The 17,832-nt window shown below is 41.6% G+C and overlaps 1 protein-coding gene across 1 annotated transcript in view; it reads left to right on the top strand.

Annotated features, from left to right (window-relative positions):
* Positions 1-17,832, top strand: part of fer1l4 (fer-1 like family member 4) — a 43,570-nt gene that overhangs the window by 5,061 nt on the left and 20,677 nt on the right. The window contains exons 6-27 of the mRNA XM_042089115.1: positions 2,431-2,472; positions 3,442-3,615; positions 4,057-4,117; positions 4,509-4,640; positions 4,830-4,892; positions 5,046-5,130; positions 5,394-5,556; positions 6,632-6,815; positions 8,381-8,567; positions 8,968-9,249; positions 9,722-9,825; positions 9,970-10,078; positions 10,229-10,418; positions 10,869-10,989; positions 11,860-11,960; positions 12,062-12,149; positions 12,750-12,866; positions 13,190-13,342; positions 13,842-14,025; positions 14,750-14,874; positions 16,597-16,731; positions 17,516-17,689. Coding sequence (XP_041945049.1) covers positions 2,431-2,472; positions 3,442-3,615; positions 4,057-4,117; positions 4,509-4,640; positions 4,830-4,892; positions 5,046-5,130; positions 5,394-5,556; positions 6,632-6,815; positions 8,381-8,567; positions 8,968-9,249; positions 9,722-9,825; positions 9,970-10,078; positions 10,229-10,418; positions 10,869-10,989; positions 11,860-11,960; positions 12,062-12,149; positions 12,750-12,866; positions 13,190-13,342; positions 13,842-14,025; positions 14,750-14,874; positions 16,597-16,731; positions 17,516-17,689 — 2,974 coding nt within the window. The remainder of the gene's footprint in view (positions 1-2,430; positions 2,473-3,441; positions 3,616-4,056; positions 4,118-4,508; positions 4,641-4,829; positions 4,893-5,045; positions 5,131-5,393; positions 5,557-6,631; positions 6,816-8,380; positions 8,568-8,967; positions 9,250-9,721; positions 9,826-9,969; positions 10,079-10,228; positions 10,419-10,868; positions 10,990-11,859; positions 11,961-12,061; positions 12,150-12,749; positions 12,867-13,189; positions 13,343-13,841; positions 14,026-14,749; positions 14,875-16,596; positions 16,732-17,515; positions 17,690-17,832) is intronic.

Raw genomic sequence — 17,832 nt, 5'->3', positions numbered from 1 at the left:
TCCTATTTAGCTACACAAACATAATCTTTAAACTTTAAACGGAACCGCATGTTTCCTTTGCGTGCTATAAAGGCATGGCTTTACAGTGGCAACCGAGTGATAAGCGCGATAACGGCCTTCAAGGTTTGTCCAGTTATACTGAATTAATGGACTCCGCTGCACATCGGGGAGTTCTTTGCCCCTCGCCCTCGTCAATTAATTCTGTATAACAGGACACATTGGCGACCGTTATTCCTTACGTAGCATAGTAATATTATACACCATGTGAAAGCTCCAAAAATGACCATTTTTATGTACAGTGTGTATAGTGCTTTACGTTGTCAGATTGATCATAATATATCTTAATTAAATTTAATCCCTGCTGCCCTCCTCCCCCTCCTCCACTTTTGGTGCTACCCTGACCTCTGGCTGCAGTGTAGCTGCAGCACAATAAGTAGATGCAACATATTGGGTACTGAAATATTCACAAGAATCCATAGAAATTTAATCTTAATGTTGTTTTATTCAATATTAATTGTGCAGATGTGTGCAGCAGTTGTGACAAAGTAAATGCAAAAATGGAGATGTTTGTGTAATTATTCCATATTTTGTGTAGTCATTCTATATCAGAACACCTGACATACAATCCAAATAGTCTCCAAGAAACCTCAGTGTTACCTTTCATTTGAGACCAAGATTATGCTTCTAGAGAGGTTGTTACACAGTAAGGCTTTTATTGTCAGTATGCATTTTGGGTAACCAAAAGTCCTATGGGGAGTTTCCATAGGGCATTTTACAAAACACATGCGCATACCTTGGTAAATAATAGTCTAAAGTAGTCATTTTTCATTCTATATTGATCTACTTTTGCACAAAGCTTCACAGGACCTGGTGCTAGGGCTAGTCCATTTAAGTGACCTAGAGGGATGAATTGTGGTCAGTTAAGAGATGCTTGCAATCTGGCAGGAAGAAAAAACTATATTCTATCCTCTGTAGCCCAGTGTCAGTACATCACACAGTTAATCTGATGGTCTGAAACTACTGTGTCTCAGCTTTCCAAAGAGGTCAAGCATTTGATTGCGGGCCAAATTGGGTGAGAATAGTGGCTTCTAGAGAATAAGAACAGTGCGATTTCAGGGTAAAAGCCTAGAGATGGTCCGTAATAGTTAAACCACACAAAATTGTATTGTAAATGAGAGTATACCAGAGTCCTATGTACACCATAGTAATTTATTGATATGCCGCATAATGTCCTGCTTTTTGGTGTTATGGAAATGGTCACCCTAAGCACACCAACAGCTAAGGCAGTAACATACCAGCTGCTAAACCAACTAAGCCAGCAACTAAAGTTTTGCTGTGTGAAGTGTTTGATTCAAAGGTCTTTGGGGACTCGATTTGACTTGATCGGTTTAATCAAAAGGTCTAGCAGTCATCCAAAAAACTGGCTTGTTGCATGATTGTTACACTGTCAGTGTACACTGAATCAGCACTGGTTTAGGATCAGCATTAGTGCTGAAATTGTTTTTAAAAGAATTTTTTTTTGAAGTAGGAAACTTAGCCTGCTGAGGTATGTAAATATAAGTGTCAATTTTAGTTGTATTTAAATCACAGTGAAATACCTGTGCAAAGCTATTTTGCTAGATGAAAACGAGGACTCTATGATACTAAAGTATAAGTATATATACTTCTTTGATCCCGTGAGGGAAATTTGGTCTCTGCATTTAACCCAATCGGTGAATTAGTGAAACACAAACAGCACACAGTGAACACACAGTGAGGTGAAGTACACACTAATCCCGGCGCAGTGAGCTGCCTGCTTCAACGGCGGCGCTCGGGGAGCAGTGAGGGGTTAGGTGCCTTGCTCAAGGGCACTTCAGCCGCGGCCCACTGGTCGGGGCTCGAACCGGCAACCCTCCGGTTACAAGTCCAGAGTGCTAACCAGTGGGCCACGGCTGCCCCTAAAGTACTACTTAGGCTACTTAAGACTACTTACAAAATGACTAAATGAGTGTTCCCTCTGAACAACGCTAAGATGGTAGAAATTCAACAGAAATATTCTGTGACTGCAATGATCTGCTGTTTCAATGGGCCCGGATTTGCTTTGTTCAAAATCACAGTTTCCCTGTGTTTGCCTTCATTGTGTTGATAGACTTAATTTAGGTGTGGACTTTCCGAAGTTGTGAAGTGAGGTGGTTACTGATATATCCAGTCATTAACCTAATACCGTAGGCCTGCTTCATTTTCAAACCTAGAGGAGCCTTTGAATGTTAACATTGACACAATAGTATTTCATGTGTATGCAAATTATTTGTTTGTTTCCTTTTTTGTCATGAAGAATAAGCTATTTAACCATTTCCCTTCCTCTGCTAGTTAAAGCTATTTGCATTAACTGTTTGCCTTTCATTTGAAGATCTTGATCTTCACAAGTTTTTTTTATGTTCATCCTATCAGTGCTGCATTGGTCATCAGAAACACAGGCTTTGATGATCCCAGGTGAGACATATTTCTATGTTAAACAACTACACCTAACTGAAATGGGAATGTTATGCCATGTTATGTTATGAAAATGGTTCAGCCAGAGGGAATGAACTCTGTTTCACCTGTCTGTCCATTTAGCTGCGACACAGGCATGTCTCTTATTGTCCAAGTCATTGTCTTTTAATTCTTGTAACCTTAATGGTTTATGTGGCCTTGGTTACTATTGAGTTAGCCTGGGAATACCCATATGAACCTTTGGCAAATTTAAGATGGTCTGCATGCTGACCAGGCTACTATTTGAGTAGGCCAGTGTTTTTCAACCTTTTTTGTGCCACGGCACACTTTTGACACTTAAAATGTCCCACGGCACACTAACATCCTGTGTGAAGAAAAAATATACATACCATAGCCTAACATTTCAAATAATACACAGATATGGCCTTATTATGGCTTCTATGCAAGCTCAATAAAACAAGCGCCCTCTGTTTAATTTGTAGGTGACTTTATCTAATTTAATTGTTGTTATGAACTGGATATGTGATGATTCTGTGAATACTGGATATGGGTTTGATGCAACAGTTGCTTTTCTGGACCAGTAAGTGACATTTGGGTAATTTTCTGCGGCACACCTGATGATCTCTCACGGCACACTAGTGTGCCCGGCACAGTGGTTGAAAAACACTGGAGTAGGCTACTATACTATTTTTTTTTACCCAGCACTGTATTCATACCAGTTCACATTACAGTTATGTTTTGTTATAGTGAATGACGTTGTTGTTGTTGTCATCGCCGTCGTCGACGATGATGATGATGATAGGGAGAAATAAATGGATAGGTCACATTTCAGGATACAATGATACTTTGCATAGCCATATGGACTATCTAAAAAAACATTTAGACAGCGAATAATATATTTTTCATAATAGAATTTTTGGAGAAAGCATGACACAAAGGTTTTTGACCAGATTTAATCTCTTTAATCAGCTCAAAGCAGCCACCGCGACAACCACAAAAACTGGACCAGGAGGCCCGAATCCTTGGACGGAGTTTGATCAAAACAGGTGAGGAAGATGACGATGATGACGATGACGACTATGATGATGATTATGACATGGCTGACATGGAGTCTGCCAACATCACATTCACTCCCATCCTCAGGTGAGTCACACTGGCACCATACCCCTCCTTCAGGGAGAAGCCTCCCCACTGTTTTATACTACTTAAAGTACCTCTCAGTTACACAATTTTCATTCTTTAACAAAAACTCGGAGGATTATTAAGAGATTCGAGTTAAGCTTAGCCATATTTCACTGAAGCCATGATGCATAAGTAGTTTGATGATTGTTGAATCATCAGGAATTAATAACTACTGACAAACATGGGGCCATTGGCAATATTTTGTCTACTGTAATTCTGGTTGTTGTATGAGCAGTATACAATGTATTCAAAACAATTCACAACCATTCCACAGTGGAAGATGACCCTGTGGTCCTGCACCTTTAATAGCTGAGCAGCATTATCTTTATGATATAATGTCAATGTTAGTTAATGTCTTACTGGACTGTGTGCGTATGTGTGTGTTTGTGTTTCTTGTCACAGTCGCTGCCGGCCTTTGTCAAAACATGAGCTTGCAGCCACGCCCAAACTACAGACCTTTCAGGTGAGATGAGGAGTCTTCCTGGCGAGTGACAGGCTGTCATGAAAGAAGAAATATAAAAAAATAGAAGCTTATGTGGTGGTCACTCACACTAAGGCACCTCTCCCCCCAGCACCGGAGCTGCCTCTTAACAAATAAAGAATAAATCTCAAAACAAGTCACCATGAAATCATTACTGAAACCCCCTTGAGAACATTAGAACTCAATTACTTACCTTGGGACAGATTAAACAAAATGGTATTATTGTACTGGTATGTATAAAATAGCAATATAATTCATAAGTAGCCATTGACATATATATTAGCCAAGCGCCACTTCTGGCCACAGACAGTAGACTACGTAATGAGGAGGGAATGAGACTGACATGACTGATGTCTGGCCTTTCCTCACTCAGGTAAATGTGAACGTGATTGAGGCTCAGAACCTGGTTGGGGTGAACATCAATCCTGCCGTCTACGTGACAGTAGGTGATGAGAAGAAACACACGGCCACGCAGAAATCCACCAACTTCCCCTTCTACAATGAGGTAAGTCTCGTCTCCAAAGTCCAGAGCTTTAAAGGAGAAACCCGGCGATTTTTCACATAGATCTCTGTTTCACAAGGTCACCGAGCGCTGCCGGTACAAAATAAAATGAAAACAATTGGTTCTACCTAGCTCAAATTCCACACAATCTTCTCATGTTTGATGACGCCTCTCCTTCCTTTTCATCTGCAGAACTTCATGTTTGAATTTCAAGAGACTCAAGCGGTGTTGTTTGATAAAGTCATTGAGATATCAGTGAGTAGACATAAAACATAAGACACAGACGTAGACAAACCAGACATAGACATACATTTTTAATCTAAACCGTCTATAACGTTCCTCTATGACTCACACAATGTTTTAGGATATTTCTGTATGATTGATTGCTCTTTGTTTTCATTGTTGAAGGTTGTTCACAAAAGGACACTGGCATTTCTGATGACCCGCATCGGTACCTTCAAGATTGACATCAGCACTGTCTACAGTCAGCCAGGTGAAGAGGTTACACAAAGATTACATTTTTGCATTGTATTGTATACAGTTTAACAGTTACAGTTTTCAAGAGAGCATAGCTGGGTATCAACATACAGTCAGTTATACTGTTATACAGTTATTGTATACATATTGTATTGTGTAATAATTTCATTATTGTTATCTCCTAATAAATAATACAGTGTGGTCGGTAGGGGTCTCCATGAAATTGTGACACACAGAGAGATAGGTACCAGCTTTTGGTCTTACATATGTGTCTTGCAGATCACCGATTTTACCAGAAGTGGGCCCCTCTGACTGACCCCAAAGACACGCGCACTGGGGTCAAAGGTTACGTGAAGTGCACTGTGAGTGTACTGATGAAGGGTGACCCCATGAGCCTGGCCAGTCTTCCTCCCGCCAGCAGCCAGAATGATGACATTGAAAAGTGAGTGAGTGTGTGAGGCACTGTGAGGAATGTACTCATGCATGTGGTAAGCTGTTTTAACATTTAATCAGTAGGGCTGACTAGTGGTGATTTGATTACGACTAGTGGAAATTACATTAGATTGAAATTCAAATGTTCATTAAAGGTAACTGTAAAATATTTCTAATATGTTTTAATACATATTTCCACATGCAGAAATTACATAGTTGACTAGTTACGTAGATGACAATTAAAAGTGGACTAGTTGTAATGAATGCACAGATACCCACAATGTATATTTCCAATAGTGAAAATTAAATTACTGATATCAAGAATTAATATAGTGACCAGTGAGAAATGAATTGTAGATTATCTCCTATTAGAATTGCTACTATGTGAAGAGAGGGAGGTATCTCTAGTGCTCAGTCCTTTCTCGTGAAGCGCGGCGTGCGGTGGAATTTACTTATTAGAATTGCTTCTACTAGTCAAAATGTGTCAAAATTGGATATGTTGACATGTAATTGTAACTAGTTAAAAGTCAATTGTATATATCTAAAATTGTGGCATACGCTACTGATTAAACATTTAAATAGCTTGCCATGATAACACACACATCCATACATACATTTACATGGTCACAAAAATTCCAAGACACAAATACAGACAGTGTAATTTCCTGGCATATGGCCGCTGTTAATTAATCATCATTACAGTAAAAGCTGACACATGGCCACCTAGAGTTTCCCTTGTTGCTGATTAAACTCTGCATAATGCTAGCAAGCTGTTTTTGTGTGTGGTTTGCTTAGCTCTAATAGCATTAATCTCTTAAAAATTCCTCACTGAATGAACAGATTAACTCGATAGGTGTATAAGTACTTTATACTTTAACCTTGTCCCCACCCATGTTAGTGGTTTTGGAGCTCACCTAGTTTAACATGGGCCTGACATTAAATCCCCTTGAACCCAAATTACAACCTCCCTATGATGGTAGCCATTTTACACTCAGTCCATTCCTCTGGGAGTAGAATCTTTATTGTGTCACTATGACAATAATTGTGACATTTATGAATCCTCCATGTTGTTGCTGTGTCTGTAGGAATCTTCTCCTGCCCAAGAGGATGCCAGTGGAGCGCCCATGGGCCAAATTCCTGCTGAAGATCTACAGAGCCGAGGGCCTGCCCAGCATGACAGCAGGCTTCATGGGCGGCTTCTCCAAGATGATGGGAGAGAAGAAGGTCTTCATAGACCCTTATGTGCAGGTCACATTTGCTGGCCAACAGGTGCCTATATCCTGGAGCTTTTACCATCACACAATTTTTATGTGGGAGTGTGTTTACCATACGTGCCCACTCACACATGCTACACACACACACACACACACACACACACACATGCACACTGTCAGAATATACGTCTATTTGTTTAGAGGGTTGTGGCCAATGTGTTTGAACCGTTTTCCCTCCCCCTCTTTCTCTCTCCATCTCTGTAACTCTCCTTAAGAGTCGTGACCTAAAGGCAAACATACAGTAGACAGAGAGAGACTGAAAACAACACTGCCATGTCTGCCTGCCCTCCTTATCTCAGAATCTCAGGGACACAACCCAGTATTCCACTCTGTAGTGAGGGCTTTTATCTGAATTCTTCCTCTTCCATAGCACACCATTCCCAACACTATTAGATATAAGTAATTACCGCATTACATGGTCATGGTTTCTAGACCACTTTCTGTACCTAGTCATATAAAAAAAAAATCTAATTTATTTTCTTTTCAAGTTTTATCTGCACAGTGCTTTTTACTGCATTGATGGAGCCACGGAAACACAAAGGACCCTGTGGCTAAGTTCAAAAGAATTTTCCTCCCTGTGAAAGGATTATAGGTTGCATAACACTAAGCTTGGAATAGGTTTGAAATCACTCTTCCTCAGTCTCCAAATTCAGGCCATACATTAAATTTGTCAGGATGCTGGATCTGATGTATCTGGAAAGAGTCAGATATCATCAGAGTCTGTGTGTGTGTGTGTGTGTGTGTTTGTGTGTGTGTTTCCGTGTGTGTGTTTCTGTGTGTGTGTTCTTTCAGTACACTGCAGGTATTATTAAATTGTATGGTTATAGATCTAAACACAACACAAACATACATAATTGAAAATCTTAGATCTTAGCTATCTTAGAGTAAACAGCAAAGGGCAGGGCAGCAAATATATAGAAAAACAAGGCTAGTCGACAATGCATGAGAAGTCTCAAGGAGGTGAGAGCAATCAAAAAAGCACAAGAGAGAGATAGTGAGAGAGATATTTGGAGGCAGAGGCAGAAAGAAACAGAGGATTCAGACACCAGCCATATCTGTCAGAACCGAGTGCAAAATTTCTCATTATCAGAGTAATCCCTGGCAGGCAGATGCCGTCCACCCCGAGAGGCTTTGGCTGGCGAGTGATCGCGTGAAAAGTGAGAGGTTTGAAAGGTTGTTATGAGTTCACTGGATAGGGAGCAGGTGGAACATACTGTAGAGGAAGGAAGCAGGCACTTACTGGGCCACAGGGCCATGCTGGGCCATTAGGAACCCATATCCAGGGAGTCAAGTGGTGAAAAATGGATGGCAGTTTCGTAGCGTTCACTTGGAACTGCAATTACTTAGCGGCTAATGAAGACAGATGATTGTCCTTTGAGCTACTTTGCCCAATGAACAATTAGAGCTCTCATCACGGCTCTTCGTAATCTACTTTGGGCAGAACAACAGTAAACAACAACAAACTCATGTTGAATGTACTGGGCGAGAGTGAAGTGGTTGTTACAGCCTAGATGCCGTGCCATGGACTAGTTGTCATTGGCTCCTGTCTGTGCCAATCAGGGTGAGACTTCGGTGGAAGGCAACACCAACGCCCCAGAGTGGAATGAACAGATCTCCTTCATCGAGCAGTTCCCTCCTCTCGCCCGACGCCTCAAGGTCCAGATTTTGGACGATGCCAACTTTGGGGACATTGCTGTGGCCACACACTTCCTGGACCTGCAACAGATCTCCAACCACAACAGGAATGGTACACAGAGAGGCCAAGGAATCGCTCATGTCTTGAGGGAAAGAGTCTTCGATTTTGCTGCTGACTGTCTTATCTACTTTAACACACCTGTAGTTCTGTTATTCATTTGATAAGAATAATTTCTGATGATTTAGATTTTTAAAATTCAGCATTGATGTAAAACACCAACTGAAACTAGTGTTTCTGTGAAGGCACTGCACTACACAGTGTCTCATTACATATTGTTTATGTTGAGTCTTATTATGGCCGAATCTTAACTATATATCTCAGCATTTTCTGCAGTCAAGTCAAGTGTTGTCACTGTAGACAACAGATTCTCTGGAGTGTAATGAATTCAGTCATTTTATGTCTTAATCATAACGTCACCACCACTCAGTCAAACCTCTCCATCATCACCCAGGGTTCAACCCAACCTTCGGCCCCTCCTGGATCAACCTGTATGGGTCTCCCCAGAACTCGACCCTGCGGGACATCCACCGGGCCCTGAACGAGGGACTGAGCGAGGGTATCTTCTACCGGGGTCGGCTGCTGCTGTCTTTGGGTGTGGAGGTGTACTCATCTTCCTCTGCTGTGTCGGAGAGCAAGGGACTGGCCTCAGTCAAGAGCGCCCTCGGCAAGTTGTCCCTCAAACGCAAGAGCAAAAAGTCCAAAGAGAAGAAAAAGAAGAAGAAAGACCAGGATGGTGAGTTCAGAGAAGTGTGTGTCTGTGGATTTGTGTGTGTGTATGCATGTTGATAAGCGTTGTTGTGTGTGTGATGGAAATCGTATTTAATGTGCAGGGCCCCTATGTGAGGCTTATTTATCTACCCAATTTCTTGCCAAGATTGTGTTGGGGCACATCTGTCTCTGTTTATGTCATTAGTCGCGTTTGAGTTAAGGGAACACACCAACTTTTTTGGGGAAATTAGCTTATTTGACGTCTACCCAAGAGATAGATGAGAGGATACATACCCTTCTCTTCTTTGTGCATGCAATAACGCATTCACCGTTAGCCTAGCTTAGCATAATTCACAGCTATAGGCTAACAGAATAATAAAGAACAGGAAACTCGAGTTCTTGCTTTGACTTAACTCAGCTTGCCAGAATGTTAACACCCTGCAAAAAGAGGGAAGCAGTGAGTAGTCATATTAAGCTTAACCCTCTGCCCATTCCAGTGGAGATGGGCCGCAGCGGACCTGCTGAGGACTTGGATGATGCTGGCTCAGAGGTGCCTGGATCAGTCACTGTTGACGTGGAGGAGATCCACCCTCTACCAGAGGTTAGTGACTACAACTCCCACAATCCTCTGTGAGGCTACTGGACTTTTTGTAGTGTGGAATAAATGTTTTTCGATGTACAAATTCAAGTCCACTTTTACTGATTTATCACGTCCATGTGCTATAATCCTTTTTTTGTGGTTCAGAACTTTGCAGGAGAAAAAGAGGAGTTCCTGTTGTTTGCATCTCTTTTTGAAGTGACCATGATTGATCCATCTATTGGAACCAAGCTGGTGACTTTTGAAGTATCTATAGGTATGATTTAATCTAGGTGTCTACACAAGTAAAAGACCTGATCTTAATTGATTGTATGTTATATTATGAATATTGAGTGTTTGTTCTGAAAAGACGTTGGGATGTTTGTACACGTGTTTGTTTTTGAGTGCATGACGGACTTCCACACAGGGAACTATGGTAAGGCAGCAGACATTGTCGTTAAATCCAAGAAGAGTGCACACCAAGACGACCTGAGTGAAGACCGACAGGCCCTCTTGGACTCTGAAGATGAGCTAGAGAGAGAGGATCTCTTGGAGGTCAGCCAACGTGACAGATCTGTCACCGCACCCAGACGGCCCCAGAGTACCGAGTATGACAGGTACCTGAGCCAGGTTATTTTTAATAGCATTAGTTAAGCCTTAAGATACCAGGAGATAGTTCTGTACCTGCAAAACATGTCATGCTGATGTGATGTATAGTTTACTCAAAGCACATTCATCATAAATCAAGAGGACAGACAGAGCACATATAAATAATCACAGCATGACATAACAGTCCAGCATGATTTAAGGCAGAAAGTCATGCCATAACCATCTAGCATGATTTAAAGTAGAAAGTCATGACTTAACTGACTAGCGTGATTTAATGCAGAAAGTCATGAGGCACAAAGAAACAGTCTCAGTAGATATACTAGTCCATTCACCCAACACATTAGAGCAAACAGTTTTACTGAAACTGGAACAAAGCATCTATTGACTCTGAGATCCATATCTGATATGGTTGTGTAGGAAGTATGTAGTAGGAAGTGTGTGTTTTATTTCTGCTGCAGGTCCTTCAGCTGCATCCCCCTCTTCCATGAGAAGCCCTGCATATACGTGTGGAACTATTTTGAGGACCATAGCTTTCGCTTGCACAACTCCAACTGGTTGTCCAAGATGGCTGACCGACTGGCAAGTACAAACATTCTTGCAACATACACACACATACACGGGTACAAAACATACTGTACACAGTACACATAGGTACAAAACATACACACGTATACACAAGTGCAAAACATACACACACATACACAGGTACGGACCCCACATTTTTTGCTTTCATTTACAACCAGCTGACTGGTAATATAATGTATTATATGTACACATACCACTCTTAAGACATAGTTCCATCCTCTCACCTTTTGACACTTATTCCATGAACTGCTGAAATGTGTACTTCACTGGCATCAACTCTCTTACATCAGGCTTAGTAAACCTAAATAGGAACGTCACCTATTACCAACCGTCCCGTTTTTCCGACCTCTTATGTGTATGTGTCACTTAATATTAATTTCTATACAAACCAAGACGGCGGATTCCTAAAGAAACGCAAGCACTCACACCATAAGTGTATCTAAACTAGCTAAGTACCAAAAATTACATTTTACCGTGACTCGAGGAGCTGTAAACAGTGTTGTAAGGCTGCGTGTACAAATCCGCTTGGAGCTCCAGTGGAATTTTGATTTGCGACGAGAATTCTCGGTCTAACTGTTGATGTGCCATGAGAAAGGTTGGAAATAGGCACCCACCAGCCCAGCACTAAACTCTGAGCATGGTACAATATTGGATATTTCAGGCAGTAAAAGCCCCGGTAAGAATCAAACTAGATTTTGTTCAAATCTACAGACCTATGGCTACTGAAAAATGTAAGGTTCATTTATCAAATGTTATTTTGAAGTATTAAAAAACATCGCTGTTTTAGAATTTTCGAACAAAAGGGTTGGTAATTGGTGGTTTTACGATACATTCATTTTGTTAACTCAGTCTTGTCTTCACCAGGAATATGGCATTGATGAGGTGGAGAAGCTCCTCCGAAGGCCTCGGAGCAACGCTAAAGAACGGCTAATGGAGGTGTTTCTGGAGTTTGTGGCAAGTTGCAAGTGAGTTTTCACCTGTCTTTGTTGACGATACAGCTACTGTGGTGTCTGAATGAATGAGTCGTTTGTCTGACAGTGGCGCCGTCTGTTTTCTGCTCTACCAGACAGTACGTTTCCAACACTGAGAGGAAGAGGCCGTCACGCCCTAACACCTTAGACAAATGTCGCCAGGAGTTTGTCAAGAAGAACATTGTGAGTGCAAGAAGCTACTGTCTGTCATACACTGTCTGAGCCAACGGCAAACCTTTTATATTTCCTGAGTTGCTGATCCTATCTCAAGTAGGATTTCACACTTGTCATAAACAGTGTAACAGCTACACAGTTACAACAATGATGCATTTATTTCATGTACAGGGCCCGCCATAATTATTGCCACCCTTGGTAAAGTTGACTAAAAACAGGTATCTTTATAAATCTATATAATATAATCTTTAGATGATTTATTGTATTCCCTCAATGAAAATAATGAGGAAAAATCCAACCTTCAAGCTAATTTATTCTGAGGAAAAGATAAAGAAATAAATATTTGTAACAAAAATGTCATCTACAATTATACTAGCAGAGGTGCCAATAATCATGGAGGGTACTGTACTGATTATGTAGTATTGTATACTGACTGTGCACACACCATAGTCAATTTGTGCATCAATTGTCATCAGACTTCTTTTAAAGCTTCAGTTGAATGTGAGCAACCATACATTTTTAAAATGTTTTTGAAAAATAATTGATATTCATATGATAACATTGTATATGTACATAAATAGCTAGTGTCATATTGTGTGTACACTGTAGATCCTGTTGGCTAAGCAGTCCCTGAGAGCAAGGAGGAGAACCACCAGACGCACAGCCAAAGAGAGGCTGGCAGATGCCAAGAGGATCCTCAACAGAGTTCGCTTTCTGGCTAAAGAGGTACTCTAGTCCCGGGCTATGTGTCTCCCTTGGGCCCTTTGTTAGAGTGGAGGGCAAGTGATTGAAATCTTTGTGGTCTTTGGCTCATTTTCAAGACGTGCCAAATGTGCAAATGTGTTTATCCATCTGTCTTTCCCTTTGTGTGGGCATCTGTCTGTGCGTGTGAATGTGTGTGTGTTTGTGTGTGTGTGTGTGTTTTTTTATGTGTATCATCTTTATGCATGGTTGCTTTGTTTCTCACCCTGTGTGTGTGTGTGTGTGTGTGTGTATTTGTGTGCGTCCGTGTGTGTGTGTGTGTGTGGGTGTGTAATGCCTATGCGCAGCCTCAGAGCACTCTGCCTGACGTGTTTTTGTGGATGATGAGCGGGGGCAAGCGTGTGGCCTATGCCCGCATCCCCTCCCACTCCATCCTCTTCTCTCTGGTGGAGGAGGAGAAGGGCCGCGACTGTGGCAAACTCACCACCATCTACATGAAGGTTTCTCCCGCCAAAGCACTTCCCTTCAACATCACACTGCTACCCCGAACTGGGGCTATTCTTACAATTAGATTAAACTAGATTAGATTCGGCATCGGTGTCATTGTACAGAGAACAGATACAAAGACAGTGAAATGCGGTATGAAATCCAGTTAGACACAGTGGCGCATGATGTGCACGTGCCACTATTGTGGTCTAATGATTACATTACACATAGTATCTCGTTGTGTGTTGTGATTTCTGTTCACATCTTTACATTCGCTTATTACATTTTACAAAGAGAATAGATCTCAAACTGTACCAAAATGCAATATTTTTGAATATTTGAAAGCATTTAAGTGTTTATATCCCGCTGACAACAGCTAGAACAAGCAGTAATGTTCGCACCAGGACTATACTGGTACAACTAGTCGGGTACTAGTATGAAAAACTTGTCAACTAGTAAAGATCAGTAGTCATGTAGTGCTGCACTGTAACTCATTGCTCTGACTCTGGGCAGACACCAGGAGCTCCTGTCGGCGAGGTGTTTGCCAAACTGGAGACGTACCTGTGGCTCGGTGTCACCAAATACGCCAAGAACTGCGTGAGCAGCCTGCCAGAGGAGTTCCGGCCCGTGCATGAGGAAGCCATCTCTGGCACGCCCATCCCTGCCAACATGCCCCCCAGCAAGCTGGCTGTGGAAGGTAGCCTATGCCCTCAGCCCATCCTCCATGTTACACTAACGGACTCTGTCAGACTGATTCTGTGCATTTTTCCCTCCCTGTCCTGGAACTTCAGTGCTAGCCTGCCTGACACATCACATTGACGTCAACAGATTTATCTGAGAGTGTTATCCAAAGTCATTTACGGCACGGGGCGCATTAGCAACACATTTACATTTATATAGCATACGGTTTCATTCAAATTTGTAAAATGGCTTTGGAGCTTTGGCTCCAAGGAATTTTTTTTCCTGCTTTTCATACATTTGTGAGGAGAATATACCTTTGCCCCAATCTGCATTATTTTCAGCCTGAAGGTAGATCTCCAGGTAGATATAAAGAAGGCCATCACTCACATGGTATAGGTTCACATTCAGTTAGTCCTTTTCCAAGCGCTGTTTAAACTCATAAAGACAGTGACAAAAAAAAAAAAAGACAGTGGCTGCTACGCAAAAAGTCAAAGTAGGCTTTAATCATAACCTTGTAATCTTATACTTATGAGATTACAACCGTACCAACCTTGGGACATAAAGTCAGCTTTTGATAGGCTGATCATGGTGATAGGATGATCACGATGATAGGCAGATCACAATATTACACAATATTGATGCGCAGTATCATGACGTTATGATATTGTCATTAATGTGATATTGTGATTAGCCACATAGTGATAATGTGGCTCCATCACGCCCACACTCTGATCCTCCAGACAGTCGCTACTTCCAGCTGAGGGCTCACATCTACCAGGCACGAGGCATCATCGCAGCGGACGACAACGGCCTCTCCGACCCCTTCACCAAAGTGGTGTTCTCCACTCAGTGCCAGGTCACCAGGGTGAGTTTACGCTCATTACCCTTGCATGCTCGCTCATGCTTGTAAACACAGATATGCAAACAGATGTGCACACACACACACACGCACGCACACACACATTGAAACACACACACATACACACACACGCACGCACACACACATTGACACACACACACACATACACACACACGCACATACACACACATTGACACACACACACACACACACACACACACACACACACACACATTGACACACACACACATTGACACACACACACATACACACACACGCACGCACACACACATTGACACACATACACACACACGCACATACACACACACACACACACACACACACACACACACACATACATACACACACACACACACGCACACGCACGCACACACACATTGACACACACACACATACACACACACGCACATACACACACATTGACACACACACATACACACAAACACACGCGCACACACACACACACACACACACACACACACACACACACAGGTCTGTAGTTAAAAGCTTTAGGATCCCTGCATTCACCCCACACAAACGGCACAACGGCACAAAAACTATCTCTTTGAAGTCAATACAGTTTGATTGAAATTAATTCCATTTCAGAAAAGGTCAGATCCCATAACATTGTTTCAGTGAATATCAATAAAATGAAAATCACATCATTATACTTTCAAACAAGACAATGATGACGAACATTGTTTTTTTTTAGTTAAATAAACAACTCAGCACGGATTCCCTTGTGTGGCTTGAATCTAAATTGAATTGACTACACATTGCTTTGTACACATTGTTCTTATAAGGATTTGTATATAATGCAACCAGCACACACACACACACACACACACACACACACACACACACACACACACACACACACACACGTCATCTCTTTCTTCAGAAGAATCATTTGTTGGACTTCAGTAGTAGCATTTCTATCCTTCTGTTCTTTATGTTGACATACTGTATGTTTAACAACATGGCTTAGCACGTTAAGAAGGAGTAACATTTCTCTCTTTCGCTCTCTGTCTCTCTTTCTTTAATAATAATAATAATAATAATAATAATAATAATAAGCTTTATTTGTATAGCACCTTTCATACACAGAATACAGATGAAAGTGCTTCACATTTGGAACATTTAACACAATAATAGAGAAGAAAATAATAATAATAATAATAATAATAATGATAATAATACATTTTGAGGCTAACACAGCAAGTTGGTGTGGTAGTATATTTATAGGTTTTGCTAAGAAATGCTTAAATAACTCTACAAACCGCAAGCCCTTGTTGCTGGCCCCTACAAATACCAACAATTTCCTGTAAGTTCTTTAGTCATTCCTCTTCGTTGCTTCGTTGCTGTAGCCGTTTATGATCCGATCAGCAGCATATATTGTATACCAAGCAATACAGCGGTCATGTCCTTAGTATGTTTTTAGTATTTGTTGTGATTATATGAATTTATATACAGACATTTAAGGAACACAACGACCGGAAAACTGGCAGCCTTAACCCTTAACCCCCTACAAGCACGCCATATTGTCTGTCTTTCTCTATCTATCTGTCTATCTCTCTCTTCCCCTTTGGTCTTTTTTTCTTCCTCTCCCATTCTCTCTCTCATAAGCACCCATTCATAAAGTCCCATATTGTGCCTTTGGCGAGTAGACATACAGTACACTCTAACCTCTGGTCTCTGGTTGTGCAGGTGATCGAGGCGACTCTGTCCCCCACATGGAGCGAGCTGCTGCTGTTTGACCAGATCTTGATGGAGGGCAGTAAGGCCGACTTCAGAGATGATCCTCCAGTGGTCATTATCAACCTTTACGACTACAACAAACTGGTGAGCCCTTATCATATCCCCGAGTGAAGACTCCAATGGCTGCTTTATTTGAATGCAATACATAATACCTTTATTTTGTGAGAATGAGAGGTCAATGTGTTTACACTGCTATCGTATGATCGCTCATGCATTTACAGTGGGTATTACTTCTCCTACCGTTCACCAAATCCACACAACACTCTCATTCAACACACACACACACACACACACACACACATGCACACTCTTTCAACACACACACACACACACACACACATGCACACTCTCACCTCTCCCTCTCTCTCTCTCTCTCTCTCTATCTCTGAATTATAGTCCTTTGTTGAAATGTCATCACATGGCCTAGCGGTATTGAATACACATGCATCACATACACTCGGTTTGACATATAGACCCATATCTTGTTTTAATGCCAACAGAAGGTACTCAGGAAGACCTTGGGCAAGACTACAAAGCACCACACACATGCACACATGTTTAAATGGCAAAGCAACACAGTCCGCTTTTGCAATGTATTTAATACACAACCTCAACACATTTTACACAGATTCACAATATGAATGCAATATATATACAGTATTATATATAAAGACAGAAAGTGTGTGGCTGTAAATATATATATATATATATATATATATATATATATATATATATATATATATATATATATATATATATATATATATATATATATACACACACACACATACACTCTCTCTCTCTCTTACACACACATGCTCTCACACCCTCACTCACGCACACCCTTCTTTTGAAATGCCCCCCATAGGGCAGTCCCCAGTCTCTGGGACGGGCGTTTGCCAGTCCGGAGCTCAAGTACGTGGAGGAGCCCTACAAAAAGCCCATGCTGCAGTTCTTCGACATCAGCAAGGGCAAGGTGAAGGCGGGCGAGCTGCTGGCGGCCTTCGAGCTTATCGAGCTGGATTACGCCAGCTTCGGTGAGGTGAGAGACCTCTCCTGGAGGGCAGCCCAGTGCTAGTAGTCATCCTCTATCTCTATCTCTCTATCTCTCACTCTCTATCTCTCTCTGTCTGTCCTTCTCTATGTCTGTCTTTGCTCTCTTTCTATCCACTGACCTTTTAAATC

This window comes from Alosa sapidissima, chromosome 4 (assembly GCF_018492685.1).
Source record: "Alosa sapidissima isolate fAloSap1 chromosome 4, fAloSap1.pri, whole genome shotgun sequence".
NCBI classification, from domain to species: Eukaryota; Metazoa; Chordata; class Actinopteri; order Clupeiformes; family Clupeidae; genus Alosa; species Alosa sapidissima.
The sequence above is the reverse complement of the archived record's forward strand: the minus strand, read 5'-3'. Positions and strand labels throughout refer to the sequence as shown.